Raw genomic sequence first — 15,373 nt, 5'->3', positions numbered from 1 at the left:
GCCCAGCACCAAAATGCTCCCCCCTGACCCTGGGGTGAGCCCCCCCCATCACCGCCTCACTCACACAAAGGTGAACATCGCGATGATCCCCACTGTCACCAGCAGCTGCACGGAGATGATGGCATAGACCTGTGGGAGGTGGCAGCAGGCAGTCAGCACTCAGCCTGCTGCCACCAACCCGTGCCCCCAACCCCCCAGGGGATGCCCCAGACTCACCTTGCGGATAAAGGTGTGCCGTACTTTTCTGTCATCCCAGTCAGCCGACTGGATGGGGGAGCTGCCTCCCATACCGTCACCTCCATAGTTATCACCTGCCAGGGAAGGTCACCGCAGCTCATCCCATGTGACAGCACACCAGAGGACACCCTCCCCAGAACAGAGTGAGAGCCCCCAGCGCCCATGCTCCCACCCCAAAACAAAGCTCCCCAGCTTACCAAAGCGCATGGGCATGGTGGGCATAGCCATCCCTGGCTGTGGGTACCCTCCTGGTGTCCCATACCCCCCTGGTGCTGCATAGCCCGCAGGTGCAGGGTACCCCCCTGGCTGTGGGTACCCTCCAGCATAGTGGGAGGGCTGGGGGTAGGCACTGGGGGGGTAGAGGGGGTTCTTGTCGTCGTACGGGGGGGGTGCGCTGGGCTGCGCCATGCCAGCTGCGAGCTGTCCTGCTGGGCACCTGGAGGGGAGAATAGAGGATGTCACCTGGCCCGTATCATTTCCCCTGATGATGAGGAACACATGGGACTCAGGGGACAGTCATCATGATGTGCCCTCCATCGAGTGCAGGAGAAACACAACTCTTTAATAGTGAACTCTCTTTAATGAGGGCCGGGAAGCACGGTGACCAGGTCACTTAAAGCCCAGGGCCACCTACATTCCCATGTTCTGAGTCCCTGGTGTGATGTCAGGCAGTGGCTGCGGGCAGGGCACGGCCACGCGGTGACTCAAGGTACGCTGGGGACCTGACCTTTGCAGCTGGCCCTGCCATTACTGGGGTCAGCAACCCGGGTGTCCCTCCAGTCACCATGCAATGGGCAGAAATTCTGTTTTGCTCCCCACAAACACTGCTGAGGCTCAGAGATGGGCACAGGGCTGTGGATCAGCACATGCCACTGCAGTGCTGGGACCAGGGACGGTGCCAACCCCCATCAGGTACGACTGCAGAGGTGGGGAGACTGGGACCCTGCACTGAGCTCCCCTTGCAGATCCCCCAGCAGCCGCCAAGTAGCTGTGCTGGGAGCAGGGCCAGCACTGGGCTGACTCCCCCAGAGCAGGAGGCAGAGAAGGAGGAGAAAGGCAGGAACACCAAGGCCAGGAAAACAATGGCGCTGCCAGGAGCTGTTGCCAGGCCCCTGCCCCACACCCGTGGCGCTGGCAGGGAACCCCCCCGCCCTCATCCCCTGCCCCCCCACAGCACCAGCAGTGACGTGAGCAGGACTTAGCCCCAAGGGAACTGGGTGGGACTGGGAGCTTCCTGCAGCATTGTGCCAGTGCTGTGCCGGGTGGGATGGGATGGGGGGGCACACAGGGGGAATGCTCAATGTCCGTTCGTCCATCCATCCCAGCGGGGGTGGTTGCCTGCCCCACAGCCATGCCGTCATGTTTCCCATCATGGTGACGGTAGTGCCGAAAATAACCCATCCACGTGGTCTCCAAAGTTTCGCTTTCAACACTCCTCAGTTTCTCCTAAACCACTCAGTGCCTGCTGGCACCCCTTACTCACCCACCCCGCATCCAGCAGCCCCCCCTACTTCAGTGTGGCCATGAGATCGAGCCCAAGTGAATGCCTCCAACCGGAGCAATGCCCAGGCACAGCCTCAGCAGAGACAAGAAACCAGCCCAACGGGTCCCAGCCGCACCCAGCAGCACTCAACCCCACCAGCCCCCCCCCCCCCCCCCAGAACCCTGCCCCATGGGATGTACGCACCTCACGGGGTCACTTCCCCGTGGCACTTATGGCAGAATCCATCTCTGGGCACAGAACCCCAACGCATGATCTATTTCCTCTTTCAGAACAGGGCATCGAAACCTATGGTCACCAGCCAGGCCACCCCAGCTAGCTCAGTGACCCTGTGGCCACCACCCGGTCCCCACAGCTCTGCCTGGTACCGTGACTCAGCACTGATAAGTGGCAGGCAGCCAGGGGGGGACCTCAACACAATGGAGATGGGGTGCTCCACACAGCACCTAGCTGGGCAGGATACCAGCACTCCCCACTTTTTCTGGGGCTTTCCCAGAGTGGATCAGCCGTGGAAGGGCTCTGCCTTCCTAGAACTTGGAAAATTACAGCAGTTTGGCACAGCCTGGTACAGCACAGTACAGCATGGCACAGCTCGGTACAGCACAGCACGGATGCCCCTATGCCTCCAGGCTTGCTGCCTAGCTCAGCTCACCCATGGCACGAGTTTGCAGGGTCTCAGCCCCGCAGCCCTATCCGTCCCATCCCAGGGGTGCCAAGTATGTATGCCAGCTGTCACCTCCTGTCCCCAATCTGCTGCGACCCAGGTGTCCCTATGCAGAGAGCTGGCTTCATGCCCTACAGTGCCTACCCCATACCACCCCATATCCTTGTCCAGCATCAGGCTTTTCGTGAGACACCCCTTCCAATAGCAGGGTATCACAGCACAGTCCCCCACGGAACCCCCTCCCACTGCTGTCCCTGTGCCAAGCAGACTGGGACTTTGCCCCCGTTCAGCTGAAGCCACAGGTTGCCTCGCAACGCACTGGCAGGCCCTTCCCACCCAGAGATGGGGACACCATGGCTGGGGTGGGACACAGGCACAGAACCCCTGAACAGAGCACTGGGGACAAGGATGGGGGAACACAGGGATGCTCCCCCCAGCCCAACCCCCCACCCCATCCAAGCAGATTCCCAGCCATTCCGGGAAGCTCAGAGGAAGGCGGTGGATGAGGGCCAAGGGCCACACGTCGCAGCAATCAATCCCACGGAACCACGGCGTGTCACCGCGGCTCGGGGACAGCACCTCCAGTCCCTAGACGGGTCCTCTCCAGTCCGTGGGACACCCACCCACCTCCTAGGACACCGGGAAAGGCAGAGGGGGCATAGAGGTAGTGCTGGGGGGTTCCAAGGGCGAGAGGGGGGCAGGCGGGGTGACGTCGGGGATTTGGAAGGCAAAGAGGGAGGGGAGGAAATAAGCAGAGAAGGGGGGAAGGGGAGGGGGGTCTGGGAAAGATCCGGGGGGATGGTAAGGTGGGTTAACGGAGTGGGCTTGGGCTGGGGGGCATCGGCGGGGTGGGCAGACAGATAGGGGACCGGAAGTGGTTTGGGAGAGCTGGGAGACCCCGCCCGAGCTGGGGGACTCCCGAGGGGACCCGGGGGACTCCGTCTCTGCCCCTCCCGCTCCCCACGACCCCACTCATGCCACTAGTAGTGGCATGGGTCAGCGCAGGGACAGAGCTGGGGGTGTCGGGCCTCCCCTACCTGCTGCGCGCTGCTCCGCGGGGCTGGAACTCGGCCGGGGCGGGACGGGACAGGCCGGGACGGGGCGGCGGGGGCGGGTCCGGAGGGACGGACGGCAGCTGCCCCGCCTCGGGGCCGCCCCTCGGCGCCGCGCCCTCGTGCGGCGGCTCCTCCACACAGCAGTCGGTGCGAGTCCAGAGCGGTAGGGTGACGGTGCCGGACCGAGCGTCCCGCAGCCCCCACGGGGCAGTGGCTGCAGCGTGGGGACGCCCCACCGTGCCGCAGTCGGGCCGGGCTCCGCGGGGCAGCGCGGTCCCCCCACGGGGGACCCCCACCGCGGCGCTGACGTCATTCGCAGGGGTCCCCCTTCCCCGCGACTGACGTCTAACAGGGGGAAACCCTCCGGCAGGGGGCGCGTGGGGTGGCGGGAACGGTGAGGGGGCGAGGCCCGAAGTCACGCCGCTCCCCTATTGGCTGTCGAGGGGGGCGGGGCCCCGCGGGGGCGGGCGAGGGGCATGGCGGGGCCGCGCTGTCGGGCGGCGGTGGCGGCTGGGGCCGCTGCGTGCGGGCTGGTGATCGCCGCCTGGCTGGGCCGCTGTCCGGCTGTGCGCCGCATCGCCCGCCGCGCCTCCGCCGCGCTCATGGCACTCGCCGGGCCGCTGCTTTTCCGCCTGGGGTGAGTGCCGGCGGGCCGTGGGGGTGGCCTCGCACAGAAGGGTCGGCTCTCCCGGCCGTCCGAGTGGGGATCCGCGGGGCTCCCCCAACGGAAGGCTGCGGGCGGGAGCGCCGGAATCGCCGCCGTCGGGGGGAGCGCAAAGGTTGAAGGTGCGGGGCCGCCCCCGCTGCTCCCCTTTGTTCTGCCCTCGCTCCACCGAGCAGTGCCGGCCCGCGGGTGTCGGTCTCCACCCACCACCGTTTTTCCAGGCGCATCCCCCACCGTGCCCTTACGAGGATGAGCAGGTGCACGGTGTAGCGCCCTGGGTGATGCCCTGCGGATGAGAATGGGGTAAAGATGTAGGTTCGAGCATCTCACGTCCTTCATGGCATCTGTCCCCAGCCCTGAAATCCTCCTGTATAAATAGAAAGGGTTCAAGCCTGTTGGTCTTACGTGGCATGTGAACGGGAGTGCTTCTCGCTTCCCTTTTCTGCAGCCCCTTCTGTTTTGCCCTCCTCGTTACCCAACAGTGCTGTGTGTTCCGCCTGATTCCAGAACCCAGTGTCCATTGCAGCTCTCAGCGTGGGATCGACCTCAGATCGGGGCTGTGCTCACAGCTGGGGATAGATGGTGGGACCAGGACTTTTGCAGAGGGCATACGGGGCTGTGAGGAAGAGATGTGTTTTAAATCCCCCCATGGGGGCTCCCTGTGCCCCCCACAGGTACAGCCTGTATGCCCGCACACGCCTCGGCTTCCTCTTCTACAAGCGGCAGGTGAAGAAGGCCCGCGAGCGCTTCCCCCATGGCCATTCGGTGTCCCAACCACGGGGCTTCCATGGTGAGTTCTGAGCTTCATCCCCATTTTGGGCAGGGGGCTTCAGCCTTGCTGCCATTGTACCCTGATGTCTGTCTGTCTGTCCGTGTGTCCTTTTCAGGGGTGAAAATCGTGCCCATCCCCGTGCTCTCCAATAACTACAGCTACCTGGTCATCGACACAGACTCTGGCCGTGCAGCCGTGGTCGACCCCTCTGACCCACTGGCTGTGCAGGTGGGATTTCCCCCCCCCCCACTCACAGTGCTGTACTGTGGTGTCCTGGGAGTGGGGAGCATATCTGCCCCTAATCTGTAACCTACAGTGCACAGGGCGGGGTGTCAGGGAGCAGGGAGCAGTGTTCCCCCCATACACGTGCTCCCAAATTTCTGTCCTGCCAGGCTGCCATTGAAGAGGAGGGGGTGGTGCTGGAGGCTATACTCTGTACACACAAACACTGGTAAGGGAGTACTGGGGGGTTTGAGAGTGATTAGAGGTGCTGGGGACGCTTGTTGGGGTGGGGATCCCAGAGCAAAGCCTGCTTCTGTGGGAGTGGGGCAGCTGGGGTTGGCAGGCTATGAGCCCCTCAGCTCCAAGTGTTGCTGAGATGGTGTGCCCCCATACCTAACCTGTACTGGGGATGCACTGACCTGCTCACCTGCAGGGACCACAGCGGAGGGAATGCGGCGCTGCTCCAGCAGCACAGCTCCTGCAAGGTGTATGGCAGTGCTGTCGATGCCATCCCTGAGCTCACCCAGTAAGTGCCGCAGTCATCCTTCCATCTATTTGGGTCTCCCTCCCCCCGTGCCAGCACCCTGGCATGCTATGAACCCTGTGGGGGCTGTTTTGGGAGTGCTGGGTATTTTGGGTATCTGTGACCGTGCTCCCCCCCTCCCTGCTGGCACAGCCCCATTGGGGACAGGGAGAAGCTGAGCGTGGGCTGCCTGACTTTTGAGGCACTGGCCACACCAGGCCACACCGTGGGGCACATGGCCTTTGTGCTGGATGCAGGGCCCTTCGGGGGCCCCCCCTGCCTGTTCTCCGGGGACCTGCTCTTCCTGGCTGGCTGCGGTGAGTGCAGCGATCCCATGTTGTCTAAATGTTGGGCATTGAAGTCCTGAAGGGCTGCAGGAGGGGACCCCCCAATTGAACCTCCCTCCCCTGGTGATGGTGGCTGTGTGTTTGGCCGCAGGAAGACTGTTTGAGGGCTCCCCCGAAACCATGCTGGCCTCCCTGGATGCAGCCATGGGCTTGGGAGAGGACACGCTGCTGTGGCCGGGTGAGCATCTGCTACCCTAAAACCCCCAGATTGCCCCTTTCCATCGCTCTGGGGTGATGCTGAGGTGCTGCCCCCAGGCCACGAGTATGCACTGGAGTGCCTGAGCTTTGCCCGCCTGCTGGAGCTGGACAACCCCGCGCTGGAGCAGAAGCTGCTCTGGGCCACTCAGCAGCGGCAGGAGAAGAGGAGCACGGTGAGGACCTCCCTCTCCCACGGCCCTGTTTGTGTCTGTGGGGAGGACGATGTGGCTGAGCGCTGTCCTCCACCCCGCAGTGCCCCTCGACGTTGGGCGAGGAGCGGACCTACAACCCCTTCCTGCGCACGCACCGCCGGGAGCTGCACGAGGCGCTGGGGCTGCAGCGGGGCAGCGGGGAGCACCATGATGCCTTCCGAGCCCGCGTCCTGCGGGAGGTGCGCAGGAGGAAGGATCTCTACAAGGCCACCTAGTGACCCTCCCCACCTCGTGACCCCCCTCTGGACGTGGGGGGATCTTCTGGACTATGTGATTTTCTGCTGTGAATTCCCCTCCTCCTTAATCCTGCTGGGAGATACAGGGAAAGCATGGACCCCCCCCATACACACACCCCATGTGTGCAACTCATAGGTGGTCCCTTTCCCTAACCCCTTTTTCCACACGATCCCTTCTCTGGGGGTCTGCGGCCGCCCTGCCCCATTTCTGGGGCTGTAGAAACAGCACTAAGGACTCTCCTTATTTCCCTCCCTTTTGTTTTATGGGAGACCCCAGTTTACCCCCAGTGCTCAGGGAATTCCCTTTCCCCCTCATTACTGTGTCTCCCTTTGGGGGTGGAGGGGCAGGGAGGAAGCCTGGGTGCCCACCATTGCCCTGGGGCTCCCCCCGTGTCCTTATCCACTCCCATACACTGGGATGGGGGGCACAGTGCTGGGGGTGTGCAGTTAGTACTTCTGTACTGAGGACTGGAAACCCCTGTACACCCCCCCAAATAAAAGTCTAAATCGAATCTTTTCCCACTCAACCACTTTTTTCTGTGTCTGGGGGAGTACCCCTTTGCCCCCACCTCCCAAAAAAGCTATTCATTGCTGTGAGGTTGTGGCCACTTTAAGAGGTGGGGTTGGGCCGTTCCTATGCCAACGGCTGCCAGCGTTGTAAGGGGAGGGGGGGAAGCTCGGGTCGACGGGTACAGGTCTGAGGCTTGGGGGAGGAGGAGGGCAACCCGAGGGTTGGTGGGAAGGGGGAGTTTCGGGGGAGAAGACCCCGGACTTATATGGGGCAGGGGGTGAGGATTTGGGGAGGGGGCTGCTGCAATTTGAGAGGTGTCTGCGGGAACCGCAGCACTTGAGGGGGGGGGGGAAGGAAAGGGGTGAAGGCTGTGTTCTTCCATGGTGTTCCGGGGAGGGGCACTGGGGGTGCTGCTCCGCAGCATTGCCTGCTGCTCCTCTCCAGGGTGGAGAGTGGGGGGGGGGGGGGGGGAAGGCTCTCAGGAGGACCCCCTCAGCACTGCTGTCTCCCATCAGAAGACTCCATCCCCATGCAGGCAGCTGCTAAGTTCCTGAACCGCATCGGTGGGTGCCAGCCCCTCTCCCTGGGATGCAGTGACCTCAAGGGGAGCAGCACCCTGGGGGCCGCTCAGTGACCATCCCTGCACAGGGCCAGAGGAGCTGGAGCGCTGCCTGTTCACTGAGACACTGGCACTGGTGGCAGCGGGGGGACAGCCGCAGGGACATCTCTGGGTAACGGCCCGACATGCACCCTATGAGCAGGAGGGCCAGCGGGTGAGGAGCTGCCTCCTGCTCCAGGCCGGCTCCCAGGGGCTGCTGGATGGCGTGCCATATTCCTGCAGGCTCACGGGTGAGCTGGGAGCGCTGGAGTGGGATGTCACCATCCCACTGGGTGGGATGGTATCTTGGGGGCAGTGGTGTCCCTGTCCCGGGGTGCACAGAGCTCTGCTCCCACAGGGTATGTGTCTATGCAGCTGGAGACGCTGGAGCAGGAGCAGCACGAGCGCTTGGAGGTAAGCAGGCAGCCGTGGTGGTGGCATGTCCCCTTAGTCCCTCTGTTCTGAAGCGGTGCCCCTGCCTATGCACCTGAGCCATCCCTCCAGGCTAGTCCCCTGCCCTGGGTGGCAGTGGGGATGGGGATTTTCCCACAGTGAACCTGTTTATGGCACCCTGGTGTCCCTCTTCCCCTGCACCAACTGAGAGGGATGTTGGGTGGCTCTGTTCCCCCTACAGTTTGGAGCACACCCCATGGAGAGGAAGATCCACATGGTACAGCACCCACATGGAATGACCGTCACTGTCACCACCCGGGACGGAGAGGTGATATTCCCCACCTCCTCCCACCCTTCCCTCCTACCTGGAGAGCAGTTGGTATGGATTCTCCAGGGTGTCCCTTGGGCTGTCCCTGCAGGCAGACCCACAGCACCAGGTGTTCTCCTACAGCTGGGCCTCACTGGAGGGGCTGCTGGGGGAGGCTGCCAGTCTGCTGCTGCTGCGGGTGCTGGCGTGCCGCCATGCCGTGCCCCCCAGCATCACCTTCCCGGCCATCGACAAGGAGGGCCACCTCTGCACCACCACCTATGTGAGACCCTGGGGGGCACGGGTGGCTGACACGAGGATGACAGGTGGGCACAGAGTGATTTTGTGTCCCTACAGCGCTCCCTGGGCATGCGGCAGCAGCCGGTGGGCTCAGCGCAGGCGGAAGTGTTGGTGGTGGAGAGAGCCCTGCATGCTGCCCAGGGCATTCCGATGGTGTGGCACTACAGCCTCCTCCCCAGCGGGTACGGTGCCAGCCTGGGGTGGGGCAGATTTGGGTGTTGGCATCAGGATGGAGGAGCTCAGCGTTGATGCCCTTCTGCAGGCATTTGGCTCGGCGAGTGCAGGTGGGGTGCCCGGTGGTTGCTGTGCTGCAGGATGCACCTGCTCTCAGCGGCATGGGTGCAGAGTCCCAGCCTCTCTTCCCAAAGCAGCTGCTGGACTGGGAGGAGGACGCCCAGCTGTGCTCCTGGTTCTTGGACAGGAAGGTGAGGGGGGGGGCTTGGGGATGAGAGACATGAGATTATGCTGCTCTTCAGCAGGATTCCCCCTGGGAAGAGGCATAGCACCTCCAAACCCTCTGCAAAGGCAGGGAAGGACCCAGGCTCCCCACCAGCTTGGCACGGGGACGACCCTGTCCTCAACCCTACAGGAGGAGCTGCGAGCGTCCCACAGCACCTACATTCAGCAGCATCCTGAGCTCTTTGCACTGCTGGCTGACTTCCTGCAGGCCCTGCTGCTCCGCCAGCCCCCCGACCCCATCCTCTTTGCTGCAGAATTCTTTGCTCCCTTTGCCCGCCACCAGCCCCCTGGGCCCAGCTTTGCCTCCTCCATATCCCCCAGCCCTTTCTGCAGCATCTCCTGTCCCAGTCCCCTGGCTCAGGGGGATTAAAGGTATCAGCAGTGCTCCTGCAGTTCTCTCGTGTGATTTGGGGAAACTGAGGCATGGGGAGGGCTGTGAGGCTGAGCTGTCTATGAGCCCCTCATGACTGTTTAGGGCTTATTTCCCACCTTCCTCCCCCCCCCCCCCCCCCCCCCCCCCCAAAAAAAAAAAAAGCCTTCCCTTGTGATATGGAGTGCCTAGGGCTTACCATGTGGCAGAGCCCTGTGCCCTGCCACCACTCCATGTGTCCCCTAGGGGTGTCACTCCAAGGTCCCGCCACAGCCCTGGGGACTTTGTGAGGTGCAGCCTGATTCACACCAACACTGAGCTCCCCAGACTTCTGGGTGAGAGTGTCTTCCACCCCAGCACCCAGCACTCTCTGGACCACCTTTTCCAAGCCCGGGGTGCATTTTGCCCTGCTCACGTGCCTGTGAAATGCATGCTGCTTCCTTCTCACTCCCACTCCTTTGGCCTTTCTCCCACTTCAACGGGGAACGGGGTCAGCAACTCCTCCATTGTGGAAAACTGCCCGTGTTCCCCGCTCTAAGCAGCAGGACCCTGACATGTGCTGTGGGGGTGACACATGGGCACAATGCCCACCCCTGGATACGTGTTTCCAGATGAAAGGGAGGTTGCTTTGCCCCATGCTCAGGTGGGGAACTGAGACCCAGCCCCCTGGGAGGCCTTTTCCCAGCCTAGGTTTGTGGCAAGCAGGGAAGGAGCACTTCCTCCTTCTCCTCCTCCTCCTCCGCTTTCCCTGGAGGGGGGGCTGGGAGCTATAAGAGCTGTGCACTGGGTGCAGCACACAGAGGTAGGGGTTCCCCAGCACCATGTCTGGATCCAGCCCTGCTACAGCATCACTGGAGCCAGGTGAGTCCCATCTTGGCTGGGTACATCATACCCTCTGCACCCACTCCTTGTGGCACTGGGGCTGGTGACGGGTGGCCTGGGGAGAGGGCTTTGACAGGCACTTGTGCTGGAGGTGGCATCTGGCTGCTTCGGGCCACCACTGCTGGCCCCAGTGGCTGCAGGCCCCCAGGAGCTGTGGGGCCATTCCCTGGGCCGATGTCTCTGGGATGAAGCTGGGACCTGGCGTTGCCCATATATGCAGTGAGCTGCTACATGCCCTCCTGCTTTTCCTCCCCTTGTCCTCTTCCTTCTCTCCCAGGCATCACTGGGTCCCTGAACCGAGGCCAAACGGACACCAGCAACATCCCTGTCCCCCCACATCACCCTGTTCCCCGTGCTCAGACCTACCTGGATGAGCTCATCAGCATCCCCAGAGGCAGCGCGGTAGGTGCAGCTGAGGATACTGAGTACTACAAGGGTCACATCTAGGATATGCCCTGGGAACCTTGACGTCCACAGCTCCAGCTCCAGCAGAGTAATTGCAGCCCCATTCCCACACTTGAAGCTTTCCCAATGGGAAAACCAAGGCACAAGGCAGTGATGCCTCGCTCTGAGGGCCACCCCATCTCCTGTCCCAGGGGGTGGCCAAGTCCCATGGCCCTCCCCAGCAGCCTGGGGCCCCTCCAGCCCCAGCTGTTGCCTGAGAGAGGAAGGGAGAAGGGGAAGGAATGGAGTTGTGAAAGCAGCTCACTGGAGTGTGATTGCACAAGATGCTGTTAACGGCACAAGGAGGGTGGCAGCTCCATCTGCGCCGCAAAAAATTTCAATCCAATCCCATGCCCAAACATCACTGGGGTCTCGCTGTCCACCCCAGTGGTGAAGGGCAAGGGAAGGGGGTTGGAGGAGAGAGAAATGCCTTCCATGCACAACATGTGCCCACGTGGCAGTGCAGGGCTCCACAGAAATAGGCGACCAGTAGCCCAACTGAGAGCCACCAGTTCTGAATGGGAACAACCAGACCCCACAGGACTTGCCCCATCCCACTGTGACCTGCCACCCCATTGCAGCCCGGCTTCAGCTTCAGGAAGCTGTGGGCTTTCACTGGCCCTGGCTTCCTGATGAGCATCGCCTACCTGGACCCAGGCAATGTGGAGTCAGACCTGCAGTGCGGGGCTGTGGCCGGCTTTAAGGTGAGCCCCAGGCTGTTGGTGACCCCACTGGGTGCGGGGTGCTGCCCACCACCAACCCGTGCTGCCCTTCTCCTGCCCCCTCAGCTGCTGTGGGTGCTGCTGTGGGCCACAGTGCTGGGACTGCTGTGCCAGAGGTTGGCCATCCGCCTGGGCGTGGTGACGGGGAAGGACCTGGCAGAGATCTGCTACCTCTATTACCCCACGGTGAGCACCCAGGGGGATCACAGCGTGGGTGAGGAGCCCTTTTTCTCCCATCGCTCCCCCAGCCCCAGTGACCCCCTCTGGCCCCACGCACCCCACTGCCTGGCATGGATACAGCTATACTCACTCCAATCCCACATGAGGACGCCTGAGTCCCAGCGTCAGAAGCGGCTGCAAGTTGCGTCCTGCCCGTCTGATCTGCACTCTCCCTCTCACTGCACTCTGCAGCCCCCTCATGCACCCTCTACCCATCACCCCTATCCCAAGCATCCCAGGGCCGGGTCTCCGCAGGGCTCAAGCATGTCGCCATGCATCCCCATCCCCTCCAGGTGCCCCGTGTGCTGCTGTGGCTCATGATGGAAATCGCCATCATCGGCTCAGACATGCAGGAGGTGATTGGGACGGCCATTGCCTTCAGCCTGCTCTCAGCCGGACGGTAACTACCTGCAGGGTGCTGCCAGGTCCCATCTGCACCCCAGTGAGGGACGCAGCCCACCCCAATGCTCCACCAACCTGGCTGACATCCCTGCTCTCCTGTCCCATAGCATCCCGCTCTGGGGTGGTGTTCTCATTACCATCACAGACACCCTCTTCTTCCTCTTCCTTGACAAGTATGGTGAGTGCAGGGGCACTGGGATGGGGGCCACTCATCCAGACCCTGAGAAGTCACTGCAGAGGTGCAGGCACCAGTGTGTCATTCCTCATCTCTTCCTTCTGCAGGGCTCCGCAAGCTGGAGGCTTTCTTTGGCCTCCTCATCACCATCATGGCTCTGACCTTTGGCTACGAGGTAAAGGCCCCCCAGCCTGTAATGATTCAAATGAGCTGCTGGGGCAGGGGCAGCTCACAGAGCCCCTTCCCAGTACGTGGTGGTGAGGCCAGCGCAGACAGAGGTGCTGAAGGGAATTTTCCTGCCCTACTGCCTGGGCTGTGGGCGAGAGGAGCTGCTGCAGGCTGTGGGCATCGTTGGTGCCATCATCATGCCCCATAACATCTTTCTACACTCCTCCTTGGTGAAGGTGAGAAGGGACCAGGGGACAAGTTCCCCATTGCAGAGACGTGGTAGAATGGGGTGAATGGCTTCCCCATGGGGGGCTGTAATGGATCCCCATGGAGCACATTACCTGCCGTGCCCAGACCCGGGTGATTGACCGCTCCAAGAAGGAGGAGGTAAAGGAGGCCAACATGTACTTCCTGACTGAGTCCTGCCTAGCTCTCTTCGTCTCCTTCCTCATCAACCTCTTCGTCATGGCTGTCTTTGGAGAGGCTTTCTACCACCAGCGCAATGAGGATGTGGTGAGTCCCTCCAGGGAGGTGGCAGCTGCACCAGGGGTGGAGAGGGGCAGGTGAGCTCCTTGGCCATGGATGGATGGATGGATGGGTGGAGGGCTGGATTGGGTGGAGAGTTGAATTCATAGCCATGCCACGCTCATGCTCACCATGTTTTGCAGCATAACAAGTGTGTCAACAGCAGTGTCAGTCACTATGCCAGCATCTTCCCCATCAACAATGAGACGGTCTCTGTGGATATCTATCAGGGAGTGAGTGGCACTGGGCTGCATTCCATGGCCAGCTAGCCTTGGTGGCTGTTTTGGGGGCACCATGCTGCCTCCGGTCTCCCAAATCCAACCCCTCACTATGCCAAGGGGGAATACTTTGGGATCCCCATCAGAGTGTTGCCACGCAGGGTGTCATCCTGGGCTGCTATTTTGGGGCTGCAGCGCTCTACATCTGGGCCGTGGGGATCCTGGCAGCAGGGCAGAGCTCCACCATGACAGGCACCTACGCAGGACAGTTTGTCATGGAGGTGAGAGGGGAACACAGGGAGAGGTAACTCAAGGGTGGGCTCTGGGCAGGGGTCCAACGGGCAGCCCGACCCCAACAGGGGCATTTGTCAGGGAGATTTCTTCTGGCCAGACTTGGACTCCCTGAGAGCCGGGATGGGGTCAGCGCCCACCCATTGCTGCCACTCGGCAATCACCTCCCCGTGAGCCCCTCATGTGAGGTCCTCCTTCCCTAACGAGCTGTTCGCTTAACGAGCAGGGGCTGACATCTAGCGGGGCCCTGCAGCCCTGCAGGAACTGAGCGCTACGGAGTTGAGGAGGGGGGGGGGGAGAACACGTCTGTACAGAATTTTGGGAGCACGCCAAGGGCTGATGGCACATCTTTCCCCTCACCCCCAGGGCTTCCTGCAGATGCGCTGGTCCCGCTTCACCAGGGTACTGTTCACTCGCTCCCTGGCTATCCTGCCCACCCTCTTCGTGGCTGCCTTTAGGGACATAAGCCAGCTGACGGGCATGAATGACCTGCTTAACGTGCTGCAGAGCATCCTGGTGAGGGGTGGGCACAGCCGGGCCCCCGTCCCCACTGTGCCCCCCTCACCCTGACCCAATTCCAGCTGCCCTTCGCCGTGCTGCCCGTCCTCACCTTCACCAGCCTGCGCCCGCTCATGCATGACTTCGCCAATGGTCTGTGAGTGCTGGGGTTCCTTGGGCGGGGGGGGGGGAGGGGGAACACCTCCTTGTCCTCAGCAACCCCGGTGGCTCCAGAGTGGGGTGAAGTGTGGCTATGGGCCGCACAACGCCTCTATTAGGGCTCTTGCCGCCCTGCTTACAGGGATGGGTAGCACAGAGCTCTGGTGCCCATACCCACCTGCTACTTGCAGCCTGGGGAAGGTGCTGATGTCCTTCATTACGGGGCTGGTCTGTGCCATCAATGTGTACTTCGTGGTGGATTTCCTGCCCACGCTGCGGGGCCTGGGCTACCTCATTCCCCTGGGGCTGCTGCTGGTGGCTTACGTGGCCTTTGTCGCCTACCTGGTAAGGGCAAAGGGTGGCTGGGGGTGCGTGGAGGTATTGACTCTTCTACAGCCGCGGTGCCTCCAACGAGTGCCCTCTTTGCCTTCAGCTCTGGACGTGCAGCATCGCGCACGGAGCGCGGTTCCTGCCCAGGGGACGCCACAACCGGTTCAGCTTCGATCTCACCATGGACGGGCCGGGGGCGGCAGGGCCGCAGTGACGGGCTCCGTCCCGCACAACAGCGCCCTGCTGCCACACCGAGCCCCGGGGGGCGATGCTTTCTAGGGAAACGCCCCCAGCACGGCAGGGGTTAACAGACCTCGGAGGGTTCTGCAAAAGCCTCTCCTTGGGTGGTGCTGGGGGGCAGGGGGACGAGCGGGATGGGCCCTCCCTTGCTCATTAGCGCCGGGAAGCGGAGGCTCCTCTAATTACCGCCGGGACCGCTAATTACCGCCGCGCACCGCAGGGACAGCCCGGGGGGAGCCCGCTCCGCCCGTTTCGCTGCCTGCAGACCCAGCCCTGGTGCGTGTCCCGTCCCCCTCCCCCCCCCCCCCGGTCCCAAACGTGGCGACGCCCGTTGGCTGTCCCCGCACGGGCCCGGGGCTGTTCTCCAAAGGGGCTCCGGCGCGGGATGGAGGGGTCGGGGCCGATAAATTGACGTTTGTAACGCACTCTCCGCCTCTCTGTGCTGGGGCGGGGGGGTCCTGCAGCGCTGCGTCCCCCGCCGCGGCCCGCACTTGCGAGACGCTCCCTGGCTGTTTCAAGGCCCCCCCCCCC

At 62.6% G+C, this 15,373-nt stretch overlaps 4 protein-coding genes across 4 annotated transcripts; 3 read left to right on the top strand and 1 right to left on the bottom strand.

Annotated features, from left to right (window-relative positions):
• Positions 1-44: 44 nt before the first annotated feature.
• Positions 45-3,494, bottom strand: LOC122191184 (protein lifeguard 3-like). Its single transcript, XM_042891392.1, has 4 exons — positions 3,440-3,494; positions 435-673; positions 217-311; positions 45-129 (listed from the first exon to the last, which is right to left on the bottom strand). The coding sequence occupies exons 2-4, from the start codon at positions 643-645 to the stop codon at positions 61-63; spliced, it is 375 nt and encodes a 124-aa protein (XP_042747326.1). The 5' UTR covers positions 646-673; positions 3,440-3,494; the 3' UTR covers positions 45-60.
• A 439-nt stretch (positions 3,495-3,933) lies between these two features.
• LOC122191181 (probable hydrolase PNKD) lies at positions 3,934-7,147 on the top strand. The gene is made up of 9 exons (XM_042891388.1): positions 3,934-4,094; positions 4,796-4,911; positions 5,009-5,121; positions 5,286-5,344; positions 5,549-5,641; positions 5,792-5,955; positions 6,077-6,163; positions 6,241-6,356; positions 6,437-7,147. The coding sequence occupies exons 1-9, from the start codon at positions 3,934-3,936 to the stop codon at positions 6,608-6,610; spliced, it is 1,083 nt and encodes a 360-aa protein (XP_042747322.1). The 3' UTR covers positions 6,611-7,147.
• Positions 7,148-7,355: 208 nt separating this feature from the next.
• Positions 7,356-9,569, top strand: LOC122191182 (ciliogenesis-associated TTC17-interacting protein-like). The gene is made up of 9 exons (XM_042891390.1): positions 7,356-7,362; positions 7,658-7,705; positions 7,791-7,991; positions 8,099-8,154; positions 8,375-8,461; positions 8,553-8,723; positions 8,798-8,922; positions 9,003-9,165; positions 9,330-9,569. The coding sequence occupies exons 2-9, from the start codon at positions 7,672-7,674 to the stop codon at positions 9,567-9,569; spliced, it is 1,077 nt and encodes a 358-aa protein (XP_042747324.1). The 5' UTR covers positions 7,356-7,362; positions 7,658-7,671.
• An 812-nt stretch (positions 9,570-10,381) lies between these two features.
• On the top strand, positions 10,382-14,914 carry LOC122191183 (natural resistance-associated macrophage protein 1). Its single transcript, XM_042891391.1, has 15 exons — positions 10,382-10,430; positions 10,729-10,853; positions 11,477-11,599; positions 11,684-11,803; positions 12,130-12,236; positions 12,346-12,416; positions 12,521-12,588; positions 12,662-12,817; positions 12,936-13,094; positions 13,250-13,339; positions 13,486-13,605; positions 13,982-14,131; positions 14,197-14,270; positions 14,464-14,617; positions 14,706-14,914. Exons 1-15 carry the CDS (start codon positions 10,391-10,393, stop codon positions 14,814-14,816), a joined length of 1,668 nt encoding a protein of 555 aa, XP_042747325.1. The 5' UTR covers positions 10,382-10,390; the 3' UTR covers positions 14,817-14,914.
• Positions 14,915-15,373: the final 459 nt, after the last annotated feature.

Source organism: Lagopus leucura, unplaced genomic scaffold, assembly GCF_019238085.1.
Source record: "Lagopus leucura isolate 7727_CA_CO unplaced genomic scaffold, USGS_WTPT01 63727-0_obj-0_obj, whole genome shotgun sequence".
Lineage (NCBI taxonomy): Eukaryota > Metazoa > Chordata > Aves > Galliformes > Phasianidae > Lagopus > Lagopus leucura.
The sequence above is the reverse complement of the archived record's forward strand: the minus strand, read 5'-3'. Positions and strand labels throughout refer to the sequence as shown.